Source organism: Oncorhynchus masou, unplaced genomic scaffold (genome assembly GCF_036934945.1).
Source record: "Oncorhynchus masou masou isolate Uvic2021 unplaced genomic scaffold, UVic_Omas_1.1 unplaced_scaffold_3859, whole genome shotgun sequence".
Classification (NCBI taxonomy): Eukaryota; Metazoa; Chordata; class Actinopteri; order Salmoniformes; family Salmonidae; genus Oncorhynchus; species Oncorhynchus masou.
The window spans coordinates 7,339-24,231 of record NW_027010261.1 but is presented as its reverse complement, the minus strand read 5'-3'; the positions used below and the strand labels follow the sequence as shown (position 1 = coordinate 24,231).

At 44.3% G+C, this 16,893-nt stretch overlaps 1 protein-coding gene across 1 annotated transcript; it reads right to left on the bottom strand.

Annotated features, from left to right (window-relative positions):
* Positions 1–323: 323 nt before the first annotated feature.
* LOC135534715 (E3 ubiquitin-protein ligase TRIM9-like) lies at positions 324–4,638 on the bottom strand (the record flags this gene model as incomplete). Its single annotated transcript, XM_064961614.1, has 3 exons — positions 324–899; positions 2,031–2,087; positions 4,543–4,638. Coding segments are annotated over 3 exons (327 nt in total), but the record flags the coding sequence as incomplete, so codon positions are not given.
* Between the last annotated feature and the right edge of the window lie 12,255 nt (positions 4,639–16,893).

Genomic DNA, 16,893 nt, shown 5'->3' with positions numbered 1-16,893 from the left:
TGTGTGTGTGAGAGAGAGAGAGAGAGACAGAGAGAGAGAGACAGAGAGACAGAGAGAGAGACGAGAGAGAGAGACAGAGAGAGAGAGAGACAGAGAGAGAGACAGAGAGAGAGAGAGACAGAGAGAGACAGAGAGAGAGACAGAGACAGAGAGAGACAGAGAGAGATACAGAGAGAGAGACAGAGAGAGAGAGACAGAGAGAGAGACAGAGAGAGAGAGAGAGAGCAGAGACAGAGACGAGAGACAGAGAGAGAGAGAGACAGAGAGAGAGAGAGACAGAGAGAGAGAGAGAGAGATTTAAAAAAATAATAAATAAAGAATAAATACATGAATGCATAATTCTGTCTGTTTGATATTCATGACGGAACTTTCCGATAGGTTTGCACACCTGAGTCCTGAAAGGAGAAGGAAAACCACACAACGCTGGACGAAGTTTGTGGGTAACCTATGACCTTCCCAAGGAGCAATGGTGAATACATCAAGTGAGCCAAGATGGTCCTGCATAGCAGCTCAGGGCTGCAGCCGGAGTCTCCACACACTTGCACACGTTCTTGCACGGAGCCAATGCTTACAACAATCATATACTTTTAAATTTTATCCCGTGGAGTGTACAAGTGCACACTTTTGGAAAAAAAGTCTGGAGAATTGGGACTCAGTCAAGATCACCTTCATCTTATGCATAACTCTGCCTATTTAGTATTCATTCATTCATTCATTTATAATTGCTATCCCGCAGGCAGGAAGTCCCCTGGGCTTGATCCAAAATGGCGTCTCACCTTCAGCTTGTGCTCATGCTCCTTGTTGACGCGGGTCAGCAGCTGGGCCTTGCGTCGGTTCAGGGCGTCGATGAGGGCGTCACACTGCGCCACCAGACAGGCTTCGAACTCCACGCCGTTCTCCTGGAGGACAGACAGACAGTTAGACAGACAGATATAAAGAAAGATAAGACAGATAGGCAGAGACAGACAGACAGCTGGGACACAAGGCAGTGTGGATAGACTTTGATGAAAGCATCAAAACAGGCATTAGAAATAATATGCATCATTCCTATGTTTAGAAAACAGGCAAACTCACCAGACGGACAGAAAATGTGAGGAGGTATGTAATCAAGCTGTCTCCTAGTAAGAGTGCTGATTTAGGATCAGTTCTACCTTTTTAGTCACAGTAAGATAAGATGACATGGACAAGAGGGCAGCTGATCCTACACATATGGTGACTGATCATTGAAAAACACCAATAGAAAAGGAAGCACTGACAACATGGTGGAGATCGCGGTACACTGTGATGCCAGACCAGAGGCAGACTGCCATGCTGACAACATTTAAAAGGGTTGGGGGAATGAGGGCAGACTACTGGGAAAGGAACAGTCATCGGGAGACTATTGGTAGTCTTTGTAGACTATTTTGACTATTTGTAGTTTTGAAGACTATTTTGACTATTTGTAGTTTTGAAGACTATATGAAAACTATTTGGAGTTTTTGGAGACGAAATGAAAAAATATTAGTAGTTTTTAGAGACTATCTGAAGACTCTTTGTAGTTTTTAGAGACTATCTGAAGACTATTGTAGTTTTTAGAGACTATCTGAAGACTATTGTAGTTTTTAGAGACTATATGAAAAACTATTTGTAGTTTTTTAGAGACTATATGAAAAACTATTTGTAGTTTTTAGAGACTATCTGAAGACTATTTGTAGTTTTTAGAGACCATATGAAAAATTATTTGTAGTTTTTAGAGACTATCTGAAGACTATTTGTAATGACACTTCATGTTAACCAGAAGTTCTGTTGAACAGATGGAAGAAACAAGTGAAACACGTTTTGAGACGTCATTGAGATCTGCTGGTTCCATCAAGGTGAGGTACCACCACCAGTTGAATACGTGTTCTACTGTGTTCTACGGTGTTCTACGGTGTTCTACGGTGTTCAACGGTGTTCTACGGTGTGTATTATTATATAGTATTAAACCTCAATTATGGCCACCAAACCCAATTCCACCCCTCCTCTCCTCTCCTCCTCCTCCTCCTCCTCACCTTCAGCGTTCCCCACCCTGATGTCACGAGTAAGGGTCTCCCTGGACCATCAGTGGGCTGTGTGACAAGAAAAGCAGTCAGCGTGGACGTCTGATCTAACTGATAGAAATATAATGCTTTACTCCTAGGAGGACAGTCAAAATGGCCACAAGAAGGTCCACCAGTTATGACATCATTGACCTGAACGAGGACCCTCGTTCTACTCATTCTATTTCTATAATCTCTTCAAAACCCTGTTGTCTGGCCAGCAGCTTAACTCTATCTGTATCAGAGTATCACCATACTATATCTATCTGTATCAGAGTGTCACCATACTATATCTATCTGTATCACCATACTATATCTATCTGTATCAGAGTGTCACCAGACTATATCTATCTGTATCAGAGTGTCACCATACTATATCTATCTGTATCAGAGTATCACCATACTATATCTATCTGTATCAGAGTATCACCATACTATATCTATCTGTATCAGAGTATCACCAGACTATATCTATCTGTATCATCCATAGTATCACCATACTATATCTATCTGTATCAGAGTGTCACCATACTATATCTATCTGTATCAGTGTCACCATACTATATCTATCTGTATCATCCATAGTATCACCATACTATATCTATCTGTATCACCATACTATATCTATCTGTATCAGAGTGTCACCATACTATATCTATCTGTATCAGAGTATCTCCATACTATATCTATCTGCATCACCATACTATATCTATCTGTATCAGTGTGTCACCATACTATATCTATCTGTATCTCCAAACTATATCTATCTGTATCAGAGTGTCACCATACTATATCTATCTGTATCAGAGTGTCACCAGACTATATCTATCTGTATCAGAGTGTCACCATACTATATCTATCTGTATCACCATACTATATCTATCTGTATCAGAGTGTCACCATACTATATCTATCTGTATCAGAGTATCACCATACTATATCTATCTGTATCAGAGTGTCACCATACTATATCTATCTGTATCAGAGTGTCACCATACTATATCTATCTGTATCAGAGTGTCACCATACTATATCTATCTGTATCAGAGTGTCACCATACTATATCTATCTGTATCAGAGTGTCACCATACTATATCTATCTGTATCAGAGTGTCACCATGCTATATCTATCTGTATCAGAGTGTCACCATACTATATCTATCTGTATCAGAGTATCACCATACTATATCTATCTGCATCACCATACTATATCTATCTGTATCAGTGTGTCACCATACTATATCTATCTGTATCTCCATACTATATCTATCTGTATCAGAGTGTCACCATACTATATCTATCTGTATCAGAGTGTCACCATACTATATCTATCTGTATCATCCATAGTATCACCATACTATATCTATCTGTATCAGTTTCACCATACTATATCTATCTGTATCAGTTTCACCATACTATGTCTATCTGTATTAGAGTGTCACCATACTATATCTATCTGTATCAGAGTGTCACCATACTATATCTATCTGTATCAGAGTGTCACCAGACTATATCTATCTGTATCACCATACTATATCTATCTGTATCAGAGTATCACCATACTATATCTATCTGTATCAGAGTGTCACCATACTATATCTATCTGTATCAGAGTGTCACCATACTATATCTATCTGTATCAGAGTGTCACCATACTATATCTATCTGTATCACCATACTATATCTATCTGTATCAGAGTGTCACCATACTATATCTATCTGTATCAGAGTATCACCATACTATATCTATCTGTATTAGAGTGTCACCATACTATATCTATCTGTATCAGAGTGTCACCAGACTATATCTATCTGTATCAGAGTGTCACCATACTATATCTATCTGTATCACCATACTATATCTATCTGTATCAGAGTGTCACCAGACTATATCTATCTGTATCACCATACTATATCTATCTGTATCAGTGTCACCAGACTATATCTATCTGTATCAGAGTGTCACCAGACTATATCTATCTGTATCAGTGTCACCATACTATATCTATCTGTATCAGTGTCACCATACTATATCTATCTGTATCAGTGTCACCATACTATATCTATCTGTATCAGTGTCACCATACTATATCTATCTGTATCAGAGTGTCACAATACGATATCTTCTATCTATTGTTGCCGGGTGACTCTTGAGGCGAAGTTCACAGGTTAAATGTTCCGTACGTGTCAGTAAGCTACAGTTCCTAAAAGATGACATGGGGGGAGGAGCTATGGCTGGGTGAACGTGTAGGAGGGGTTTAGGACGGCATGTGGGAGGGGCTATGAGTGGCTATGGGAGTAGGGGGGAGATGCTTGTAACGGCGAGAGGAGCGACATGGCTTGCGTCCCAAATGGCACCCTATTCCCTATATAGGGCACTACTTTTGGACAGACTGATTGGCCCTGATGAAAGTAGTGCACTTTATAGGGAATAGGCAGCCATTTGTGATGTACACTATGACAGTGTAGGCAGTACAGTGTGTACCTGGATGTGCTGCACCATGTTCCTCAGCTGAACCAGGAACTCTTTGGCTTCTGTGGCTCGGTCCGACAGGATGTTGAGGGCCTGGGACAGCTGGCCCTGAGGAGGAGAGGACAGAGGGGAAAACATGGTCAGAGAACAGAGAGAAAAACATGGCCAGTATTGGACACATCCACATCCACATCCACTGGTAGAAAACGTAGCAATTGTCATACTGGAGTAAAAGTAAAGATCCCTTAATAGAAAATGACTCAAGTAAAAGTAAAAGTCACCCAGAAAAATACTACTTGACTAAAAGTCTAAAAGTATTTGGTTTTAAAGATACTTAAGTATCAAAAGTAAAAGTATGAATAATTGAAAATTCCTTATATTAAGAAAATCAGACGGCACAATGTTCTTTTTCTTTACGGATAGCCAGGGGCACATTCCAACACTGACATCATTTACAGATAGCCAGGGGCACACTTCCAACACTCAGACATCATTTACAGATAGCCAGGGGAACACTCCAACACTCAGACATCATGTACAGATAGTTAGGGGCACATTCCAACACTCAGACATCATTTACAGATAGCCAGGGGCACATTCCAACACTCAGACATCATTTACAGATAGCCAGGGGCACATTCCAACACTCAGACATCATTTACAGATAGCCAGGGGTACATTCCAACACCCAGACATCATTTACAGATAGCCAGGGGCACCTTCCAACACTCAGACATCATGTACAGATAGCCAGGGGCACATTCCAACACTCAGACATCATTTACAGATAGCCAGGGGCACATTCCAACACTCAGACATCATTTACAGATAGCCAGGGGCACCTTCCAACACTCAGACATCATTTACAGATAGCCAGGGGCACACTCCCAACACTCAGACATCATTTACAGATAGCCAGGGGCACATTCCAACACTCAGACATCATGTCCAGATCAGAGGCAGGAGGGATGACCAGGGATGTTCTCTGTTTAGTGAGTCCTCCAGATCAGAGGCAGTAGGGATGACCAGGGATGTTCTCTGTTTAGTGAGTCCTCCAGATCAGAGGCAGTAGGGATGACCAGGGTTGTTCTCTGTTTAGTGAGTCCTCCAGATCAGAGGCAGTAGGGATGACCAGGGATGTTCTCTGTTTAGTGAGTCCTCCAGATCAGAGGCAGTAGGGATGACCATGGATGTTCTCTGTTTAGTGAGTCCTCCAGATCAGAGGCAGTAGGGATGACCAGGGATGTTCTCTGTTTAGTGAGTCCTCCAGATCAGAGGCAGTAGGGATGACCAGGGATGTTCTCTGTTTAGTGAGTCCTCCAGATCAGAGGCAGTAGGGATGACCAGGGATGTTCTCTGTTTAGTGAGTCCTCCAGATCAGAGGCAGGAGGGAGTGACCAGGGATGTTCTCTGTTTAGTGAGTCCTCCAGATCAGAGGCAGTAGGGATGACCAGGGATGTTCTCTGTTTAGTGAGTCCTCCAGATCAGAGGCAGTAGGGATGACCAGGGATGTTCTCTGTTTAGTGAGTCCTCCAGATCAGAGGCAGTAGGGATGACCAGGGATGTTCTCTGTTTAGTGAGTCCTCCAGATCAGAGGCAGGAGGGAGGACCAGGGATGTTCTCTGTTTAGTGAGTCCTCCAGATCAGAGGCAGTAGGGATGACCAGGGATGTTCTCAGTTTAGTGAGTCCTCCAGATCAGAGGCAGTAGGGACAACCAGGGATGTTCTCTGTTTAGTGAGTCCTCCAGATCAGAGGCAGGAGGGATGACCAGGGATGTTCTCTGTTTAGTGAGTCCTCCAGATCAGAGGCAGCAGGGATGACCAGGGATGTTCTCTGTTTAGTGAGTCCTCCAGATCAGAGACAGCAGGGATGACCAAGGTTGTTCTCTTGATAAGTGTGTGAATTGGCCCATTTTCCTGTCCTGATAAGCATTCCAAAATGTAATGACTACTTTTGGGTGTCAGGGTAAATATATGGAGTAAAAAGTACAGTATTTTCTTTCGGAAAGGGGATACCTAGTCAGTTGTCCAACTGAATGTATTCAACTGAAATGTGTCTTTCGTATTTAACCCAACCCCTCTGAATCAGAGAGGTGTGGGGGGGCTGGCTTAATCGACCTCCACGTCTTCTGCGCCATTGGGAACAGTGGGGTTAACTGCCTTGTTCAGGGGAACAGTGGGTTGACTGCCTTGTTCAGGGGAACAGTGGGTTAACTGCCTTGCTCAGGGGAACAGTGGGTTAACAGCCTTGCTCAGGGGAACAGTGGGTTAACTGCCTTGTTCAGGGGAACAGTGGGTTAACTGCCTTGCTCAGGGGAACAGTGGGTTAACTGCCTTGCTCAGGGGAACAGTGGGTTAACTGCCTTGCTCAGGGGAACAGTGGGTTAACTGCCTTGTTCAGGGGAACAGTGGGTTAAACTGCCTTGTTCAGAGGAACAGTGGGTTAACTGTCTTGCTCAGGGGAACAGTGGGTTAACTGCCTTGCTCAGGGGAACAGTGAGTTAACTGCCTTGCTCAGGGGAACAGTGGGTTAACTGCCTTGCTCAGGGGAACAGTGGGTTAACTGCCTTGCTCAGGGGAACAGTGGGTTAACTGCCTTGTTCAGGGGAACAGTGGGTTAACTGCCTTGTTCAGGGGAACAGTGGGTTAACTGCCTTGTTCAGAGGAACAGTGGGTTAACTGTCTTGCTCAGGGGAACAGTGGGTTAACTGCATTGTTCAGGGAACAGTGGGTTAACTGCCTTGCTGAGGGAAACAGTGGGTTAACTGCCTTGCTCAGGGGAACAGTGGGTTAACTGCCTTGCTCAGGGGAACAGTGGGTTAACTGCCTTGCTCAGGGGAACAATGGGTTAACTGCCTTGCTCAGGGGAACAGTGGGTTAACTGCCTTGCTCAGGGGAACAGTGGGTTAACTGCCTTGCTCAGAGGAACAGTGGGTTAACTGCCTTGCTCAGGGGAACAGTGGGTTAACTGCCTTGTTCAGGGGAACAGTGGGTTAACTGCCTTGCTCAGGGGAACAGTGGGTTAACTGCCTTGTTCAGGGGAACAGTGGGTTAACTGCCTTGCTCAGGGGAACAGTGGGTTAACTGCCTTGTTCAGGGGAACAGTGGGTTAACTGCCTTGCTCAGAGGAACAGTGGGTTAACTGCCTTGCTCAGGGGAACAGTGGGTTAACTGCCTTGCTCAGGGGAACAGTGGGTTAACTGCCTTGTTCAGGGGAACAGTGGGTTAAACTGCCTTGTTCAGAGGAACAGTGGGTTAACTGCCTTGTTCAGGGGAACAGTGGGTTAAACTGCCTTGTTCAGAGGAACAGTGGGTTAACTGTCTTGCTCAGGGGAACAGTGGGTTAACTGCCTTGTTCAGGGAAACAGTGGGTTAACTGCCTTGCTCAGAGGAACAGTGGGTTAAACTGCCTTGTTCAGAGGAACAGTGGGTTAACTGCCTTGTTCAGGGGAACAGTGGGTTAAACTGCCTTGTTCAGAGGAACAGTGGGTTGACTGCCTTGTTCAGGGGAACAGTGGGTTAACTGCCTTGCTCAGAGGAACAGTGGGTTAAACTGCCTTGTTCAGAGGAACAGTGGGTTAACTGCCTTGTTCAGGGGAACAGTGGGTTAAACTGCCTTGTTCAGAGGAACAGTGGGTTGACTGCCTTGTTCAGGGGAACAGTGGGTTAACTGCCTTGCTCAGAGGAACAGTGGGTTAACTGCCTTGCTCAGAGGAACAGTGGGTTAACTGCCTTGCTCAGAGGAACAGTGGGTTAACTGCCTTGCTCAGGGGAACAGTGGGTTAACTGCCTTGCTCAGGGGCAGAACATCAGATTTTTACCTAGTCAGCTTTGGGGGATTTGACCCTGCAACCTTTTGGGTTACTGACCCACGCTCCTACCTGCCAGGCTACCGAAGGAAGTGAAGTCAAAGTAAAAGTTGTCAAAAATATATATAGTAAAGTACAGATATCCCCCAAAAAACTACTTAAGTATTACTTAAGAAAAAATTTCAGTATCTCGATTTGCAAAACTGATAAAATCAAATCAAATCAAATTTTATTTGTCACATACACATGGTTAGCAGATGTTAATGCGAGTGTAGCGAAATGCTTGTGCTTCTAGTTCCGACAATGCAGTAATAACCAACAAGTAATCTAACAATTCCTAAACTACTGTCTTATACACAGTGTAAGGGGATAAAGAATATGTACATAAGGATATATGAATGAGTGATGGTACAGAGCAGCATAGGCAAGATACAGTAGATGGTATCAAGTACAGTATATACATATGAGATGAGTATGTAAACAAAGTGGCATAGTTAAAGTGGCTAGTGATACATGTATTACATAAGGATGCAGTCGATGATATAGAGTACAGTATATACGTATGCATATGAGAAGAATAATGTAGGGTAACATTATATAAGGTAGCATTGTTTAAAGTGGCTAGTGATATATTTACATCATTTCCCATCAATTCCCATTATTAAAGTGGCTGGAGTTGAGTCAGTGTCAGTGTGTTGGCAGCAGCCACTCAATGTTAGTGGTGGCTGTTTAACAGTCTGATGGCCTTGAGATAGAAGCTGTTTTTCAGTCTCTCGGTCCCAGCTTTGATGCACCTGTACTGATCTCGCCTTCTGGATGATAGCGGGGTGAACAGGCAGTGGCTCGGGTGGGTGTTGTCCTTGATGATCTTTATGGCCTTCCTGTAACATCGGGTGGTGTAGGTGTCCTGGAGGGCAGGTAGTTTGCCCCCGGTGATGCGTTGTGCAGACCTCACTACCCTCTGGAGAGCCTTACGGTTGAGGGCGGAGCAGTTGCCGTACCCAGGCGGTGATACAGCCCGCCAGGATGCTCTCGATTGTGCATCTGTAGAAGTTTGTGAGTGCTTTTGGTGACAAGCCAAATTTCTTCAGGCTCTTGAGGTTGAAGAGGCGCTGCTGCGCCTTCTTCACGATGCTGTCTGTGTGAGTGGACCAATTCAGTTTGTCTGTGATGTGTATGCCGAGGAACTTAAAACTTGCTACTCTCTCCACTACTGTTCCATCGATGTGGATAGGGGGTGTTCCCTCTGCTGTTTCCTGAAGTCCACAATCATCTCCTTAGTTTTGTTGACGTTGAGTGTGAGGTTATTTTCCTGACACCACACTCCGAGGGCCCTCACCTCCTCCCTGTAGGCCGTCTCGTCGTTGTTGGTAATCAAGCCTACCACTGTTGTGTCTTCCGCAAACTTGATGATTGAGTTGGAGGCGTGCGTGGCCACGCAGTCATGGGTGAACAGGGAGTACAGGAGAGGGCTAGGACGCACCCTTGTGGGGCCCCAGTGTTGAGGATCAGCGGGGAGGAGATGTTGTTACCTACCCTCACTACCTGGGGGCGGCCCGTCAGGAAGTCCAGTACCCAGTTGCACAGGGCAGGGTCGAGACCCAGGGTCTCGAGCTTGATGACGAGCTTGGAGGGTACTATGGTGTTGAATGCCGAGCTGTAGTCGATGAACAGCATTCTCACATAGGTATTCCTCTTGTCCAGATGGGTTAGGGCAGTGTGCAGTGTGGTTGAGATTGCATCGCCTGTGGACCTATTTGGGCGGTAAGCAAATTGGAGTGGGTCTAGGGTGTCAGGTAGGGTGGAGGTGATATGGTCCTTGACTAGTCTCTCAAAGCACTTCATGATGACGGAAGTGAGTGCTACGGGGCGGTAGTCGTTTAGCTCAGTTACCTTAGCTTTCTTGGGAACAGGAACAATGGTGGCCCTCTTGAAGCATGTGGGAACAGCAGACTGGTATAGGGATTGATTGAATATGTCCGTAAACACACCAGCCAGCTGGTCTGCGCATGCTCTGAGGGCGCGACTGGGGATGCCGTCTGGGCCTGCAGCCTTGCGAGGGTTAACACGTTTAAATGTTTTACTCACCTCGGCTGCAGTGAAAGAGAGACCGCATGTTTCCGTTGCAGGCCGTGTCAGTGGCACTGTATTGTCCTCAAAGCGGGCAAAAAAGTTATTTAGTCTGCCTGGGAGCAAGACATCCTGGTCCGTGACTGGGCTGGATTTCTTCCTGTAGTCCGTGATTGACTGTAGACCAGGGGTGTCAAAGTCAAATGGACGGAGGGCCAAATAAAAAATTTAGCTACAAGCCGAGGAGCCGGACTGTTGAATGTTCATTGAAAAATTTTTAAATAGCGCATATAGTCTAGTGAGCCTAGTTGAACCTGCAGAAAACCTAACAAATATATTCCAATATGATCAGATAAATAAAGCAATATTTTCATATGACATCAGTAATCTTTAATTTTCAACAGACACAAGACAAATTTCCTTTATATAAAAATCCCCATAACATGAACATTAAGAAATGAAGAAACCGGTATTCAAGGCACCATCAGTAGCCTATATTTTCTATTTTAGCAAAAAGTGGGCTAAATTTACTTCAAAGAAAAAAACAATAATAGCAATTTTCTATCATCCACTCAACTGAAATATTTTTAAAATATAATTGGATTAAATACAATAAAATAAAGTGCAAAAATCTATTAATCAAAAACAACACTTTGTTTAAGGAGAAGTAACATGCAGTGAAAACAAATATTAAACTTTAACTTTTAAACTTGAACTGAGTAAAAACTCTAAATATGTGATTGCACAGTAATGTTCACTTGTTTGAGTTGAGGGTGATACTTGGTGTCCATCTTTTCCACAAGTTCATCAATGTTGGGTAAGGGCTCTGAGCTGAGGAAATCCTCAGAATTGAGTGGAGGTGTTCAGCAGTAAGTCGACTTCTGTGTGATGTTTTGTTCAGGTTCATCAAAGAAAAAGTTGTTCACAGGTATGTGCTGCCAAACATAGACAACGTTTGAGCAGCCTGGATGCGCAGCTGGGGCATTGTGTCGGGGAGGAAACGGGCGAACTCCGCAGCACCCACTGCCGCATATTTTGCCCTCAGTGCATCATTGCATTGAGGTCAATCAACTCCATTTGGAGGTTTGGTGGTGAGCTTTCCACGTCAACAGCAAATGGGTTACCGAAAGCAGTTCCAACCTGCTTTTTGTGCTTCAAAGTCAGCAAATCGGCGTCGAAAGTCAGCGGCAAGCATACCTATTTTATCAGCCAACTGTGCGCTCGGGAACGCACTGGTAGAGAGCTTCTCTTTCATGGTCTGGCAGCTGGGAAAGTGGCTCAAATTTTCTTTCCGCATCTGGGCGTCTCCCACAGAGTCAGTTTGGTTTTAAATGCCTTCACTGTACTGTACATATCAGAGATGACATGATCCCGACCCTGCAGCTGCAAGTTCATTGCATTCAGATGACTCGTAATGTCACACAGAAAGCCATTTCACACAGAAACATTTCATCTCGGAGTTGTGTTGTGTCTTTCCCTTTGCTGTCCAAGAACAGACAAATCTCCTCACGAAGCTCGAAACATCTTTGAAGCACCTTTCCCTGGCTTAGCCATCGCACCTCTGTGTGATAAGGCAAATCACCATGCTCCGTTTCTAACTCCGTCAGAAATGCCTTGAACTGGCGGTGATTCAAACCTTTGGCTCTGATAAAGTTAACTGTGCGCGTGATGATGCTCATTACATGCTCCATTTTCAAGGCTTTACCGCACAACGCTCCTGGTGTATGATACAATGATAAGCTGTCAGCTCACCTGTCGCGTTTCCTCTTGCATCTTTTCCGTATCTTCGCCACCAGTCCGCTCCTGTGTCCACACATCGCAGGTGCTCCGTCGGTCAAACCCACGAGTTTTTCCCAAGGCAGCTCCATCTCATTTACACATCTTGACACCCTTCATACAAATCATGCCCGAAGTTGTGCCATGCATAGGACGTAAAGCCAAAAACTCCTCTGTCACGCTTAGGCTGGAGTCCACTCCGCGGATGAAAAATTGACAACTGGGCAATGTCAGAAATGTCGGTGCTCTCATCCACAGCCAAGGAATATGCAATGAAATCTTTTCCTTTTTCACAAGCTGCTCTTTTAGATTGATGGACAACTGGTCTACTCTCTCGGCAATGGTGTTTCTGCTCAGACTACACATTTAAAAAGAGTTGCCTTTTTTCTGGGCAAACTTCGTCACAAACTTAATCATGCAGTTTTTGATGAAATCCCCTCCGTAAATGGCCGGCTGATTTAGCATCTCTTCTGCCAAAATAAAAACTGGCCTTGACAGCAGCCTGGCCTTGTGATTTGGCTTTTTTGAACAGAGCTCTGTCGAGATTTGAGGCCTCGTTTAATTCCTCTGCCTTTTGTAGCCTTTGTTCCATGTCCATATTCTTGTTTTTGTCCGCGTGTTTCGTTTCATAATGTCGCTCCCAGATTATACTCTTCAGTACCGCACACTTTCTCCACACAGAAGACACACAGGTTTTCCAGCTACCTCCGTGAACACTATACTCCGACTCCCACCTTGTTTGAAACCCCGGTTCTCAGTGTCCACCTTCCGTTTTGCCATTTTTGATGGGTATCTGAAAGTTAATTTTACTGTGATGCTGACGACTGCTGTGCCAATAAATATTGAAATGAAGCAGCCTACTGCTCGGTGCGTCACCGTTGCATTGTGGGAAATGTAGTATTGGTGCGTGTAAAAGATCTGCGGGCTGCCGGCTTGCTGCGGTCTGCGGGCCGGTTCTAATAATAAATCAAGATCATCCCAGGGGCCGTAAAAACCTTCTCGCGGGTCGGATGTGGCCCGCGGGCCTTGACTCTGACATATGTGCTGTAGACCCTGCCACATGCCTCTTGTGTCTGAGCCGTTGAATTGAGATTCTTCTTTGTCTCTGTACTGACGCTTAGCTTGTTTGATAGCCTTACGGAGGGAATAGCTGCACTGTTTGTATTCAGTCATATTACCAGACACCTTGCCCTGATTGAAAGCAGTGGTTCGCGCTTTCAGTTTCACGCGAATGCTGCCATCAATCCACGGTTTCTGGTTAGGGAATGTTTTAATCGTTGCTATGGGAACGACATCTTCAACGCACGTTCTAATGAACTCGCACACCGAATCAGCGTATTCGCCAATGTTGTTATCTGACGCAATACGAAACATGTCCCAGTCCACGTGATGGAAGCAGTCTTGGAGTGTGGAGTCAGCTTGGTCGGACCAGCGTTGGACAGACCTCAGCGTGGGAGCTTCTTTTTTAGTTTTTGTCTGTTGGCAGGTATCATCAAAATGGAGTCGTGGTCAGCTTTTCCGAAAGGGGGCGGGGCAGGGCCTTATATGAGTCGCGGAAGTTAGAGTAACAGTGATCCAAGGTTTTTCCACCCCTGGTTGCGCAATCGATATGCTGATAAAATTTAGGGAGTCTCGCTGCATGCGATCCATTCCGTTGTCCTGTTTGTAAGGCAGAACACAGGATCCGCGTCGCGAAAAACATATTCTTGGTCGTACTGATGGTGAGTTGACGCTGATCTTATATACAGTAGTTCTTCTCGACTGTATGTAATGAAACCTAAGATGACTTGGGGTACTAATGTAAGAAATAACACGTAAAAAAACAAAAAACTGCATAGTTTCCTATGCAGCTGTAATCGCAGCAAAAGGTGGCGCTACAAAGTATTAACTTAAGGGGGCTGAATAATTTTGCACGCCCAATTTTTCAGTTTTTTATTTGTTAAAAAAGTTTGAAATATCCAATAAATGTCGTTCCACTTCATGATTGTGTCCCACTTGTTGTTGATTCTTATACAGTTTTATATCTTTATGTTTGAAGCCTGAAATGTGGCAAAAGGTCGCAAGGTTCAAGGGGCCTAATACTTTCGCAAGGCACTGTATATATATAAAGTAACAGTAAACATTACACTTCCAAAAGAATAAAAGACATTTCAAATGTATTATGTGCAAATAGTTAAAGTACTAAAGGGAAAATAAATTAGCATAAATATGGGTTGTATTTACAATGGTGTTTTTTCTTCAATGGTTGCAGTTTTCTTGTGGCAACAGGTCCAAAGATATTGCTGCTGTGATGGCAAACGGTGGTATTTCACCCAGTAGATATGGGAGTTTATCAAAATTGGGTTTGTTGGGTTCGAATTATTTGTGGATCTGTGTAATCTGAGGGAAATATGTCTCTCTAATATGGTCATACATTTGGCAGGAGGTTAGGAAGTGTAGCTCAGTTTCCACCTCATTTTGTGGGCAGTGAGCACGTAGCCTGTCTTCTCTTGAGAACCATGTCTGCCTACAGCGGCATTTCTCAATAGCAAGGTTATGCTCACTGAGTCTGTACATAGTCAAAGCTTTCCTTAAGTTTGGGTCAGTCACAGTGGTCAGGTATTCTGCCACTGTGTACTCCCTGTTTAGGGCCAAATAGCATTCTAGTTTGCTCAGTTGTTTTGTTAATTCTTTCCAATGTGTCAAGTAATGATCTTTTTGTTTTCTCATGAATTGGTTGGGTCGAATTGTGTTGCTGTCCTGGGTCTCTGTGGGGTCTGTTTGTGTTTGTGAATTAAGCCCCAGGACCAGCTTGCTCTTCCGCAGTTTCTTCTCTGTGGGTGATGGCTTTGTTATGGAAGATTTGGGAATCACTCCCTTTTAGATGTTTGTTTTCTGGATTTTGATAATTTAGCGTGTATCTCGATCTGTCTATCTAACTATCTAACTAACTAACTAACTAACTAACTAACTAACTAACTAACTAACTAGCTATCTATCTATCTAACTAGCTATATATCTATCAAAAGAACATCAGTAAGATTAGACACATGGAGTCTGTGTCTACCCTCCATAGAGGAGTTGAATGATTGTTGTTTCTGCCTCTTTACCACCCTGGGGACAGAGAGGGCTGAGCTTGGTGCCCTCTACACTCTTTCTGATGTGTCCCATATCCTGACATAACAGGAAATGCCTCTGCTTTAGCTGACACACAGACCTCCTTGTTTGGATAACGGGGGTCGGGGTGGGGTGGGGGTGGGGGTGTTGGGGGGGGTCGAGTCCATAAAATTGGAGCTGTGTGAACAGAGGGGTTTATGGAGTGAGGGGTAGCAGCCTGTACACACACACACACACACACACACACCTCCGAACACCAACCCTGGGAAAGTTTTGCGGTTGAGTGAACTGACTGGAGATCAGCCAAGTGCAGACTTGTTATCTTTCAGGAGGACTGATGTGGAATAGAGAGGGTAATGCCAAGAATGTGCAAAGCTGTCATCAAGGCAAAGGGTGGCTACTTTGAATAATCTAAAACATAACATATATTTTGATTTGTTTAACACTTTTTTGGTTACTACATGATTCCATGTGTTATTTCATAGTTTTGATGTCTTAACTATTATTCTACAATGTAGAAAATAGTAAAAATAAAGAAAATCCCTTGAATTGTATTTAACTAGGCAAGTCAGTTTAGAACAAATTCTTATGTTCAATGATGGCCTAGGAACAGAGGGTTAATCTGCCAGATTTGTACCTTGTCAGCTCGGTGGATTTGAACTTGCAACCTTCCGGTTACTAGTCCAACGCTCTAACCACTAGGCTACCCTGCAGAGTAGGTATGTCTTAACTTTTGACTGGACATTTCTCCCAAAATACAAATGTAAAGTGATATGCCATATTGGGGACTGTTCGATGGAAAGATGAAAACCAATCTGAATGTTTTAACAGCATAATTCTGCAATCTTACTGTGAAGTAACCTTCTGTCTTATGTGACCACACCAAGCGTAACATATAATACTAATTTGAGTGACCCGGATTTACGTTTACTACAGCATGTTACGTGTAGTCTATGAGACCAGGCTGCCATGCGGGGGCTGCTGGCATAGAAAACTCCCCTGGAGAAGTTCTGATGATGGGCTTTAAGGTTATTAAAGCTGGGGGGGGGATGGTTGTCGTGAGAGAACATGGATAAGTTGACATATAAACACATACCAAGTTTTACGCCTATTGGTTGGGAGAGAGGAAGCTGATCTACGTTTACTACAGCATGTTACATGTAGTCTATGAGACCAGGCTATGAGACCAGGGCTGCGGGGGCTGCTGGCATAGAAACCTCATAGAAACCTCATAGATCCCATAGGTTAAAACAGCGTGAGGAACGTGCATTATTGGGAAAGGGGGAGACACCTAGTCAGTTTGCACAACCCAATCGAATCAGAGAGGTGCAAGAGTGGGACCTTCATCAACATCGTCAGCGATCATCAGGGAGCAGTTGTTGTGGGAGTTAACTGCCTTGCTCAAGGGATCTAACGGCTATTTGGTTACTGTCTCAACGCCCTAACCAATAGGCTCCCTGCTGCAGTTCGTAGGCTCAATAGCCTCAGGAAAGAGGAGAATGGTTACCTGCTAACCAATAGGCCCCTGCTGTTCATACAGGCTCTAATGACATTCCACGCATGGCTAAACAGGAAAGAGGAGAATGGTTACTGTCTCAATCTAACCAATAGC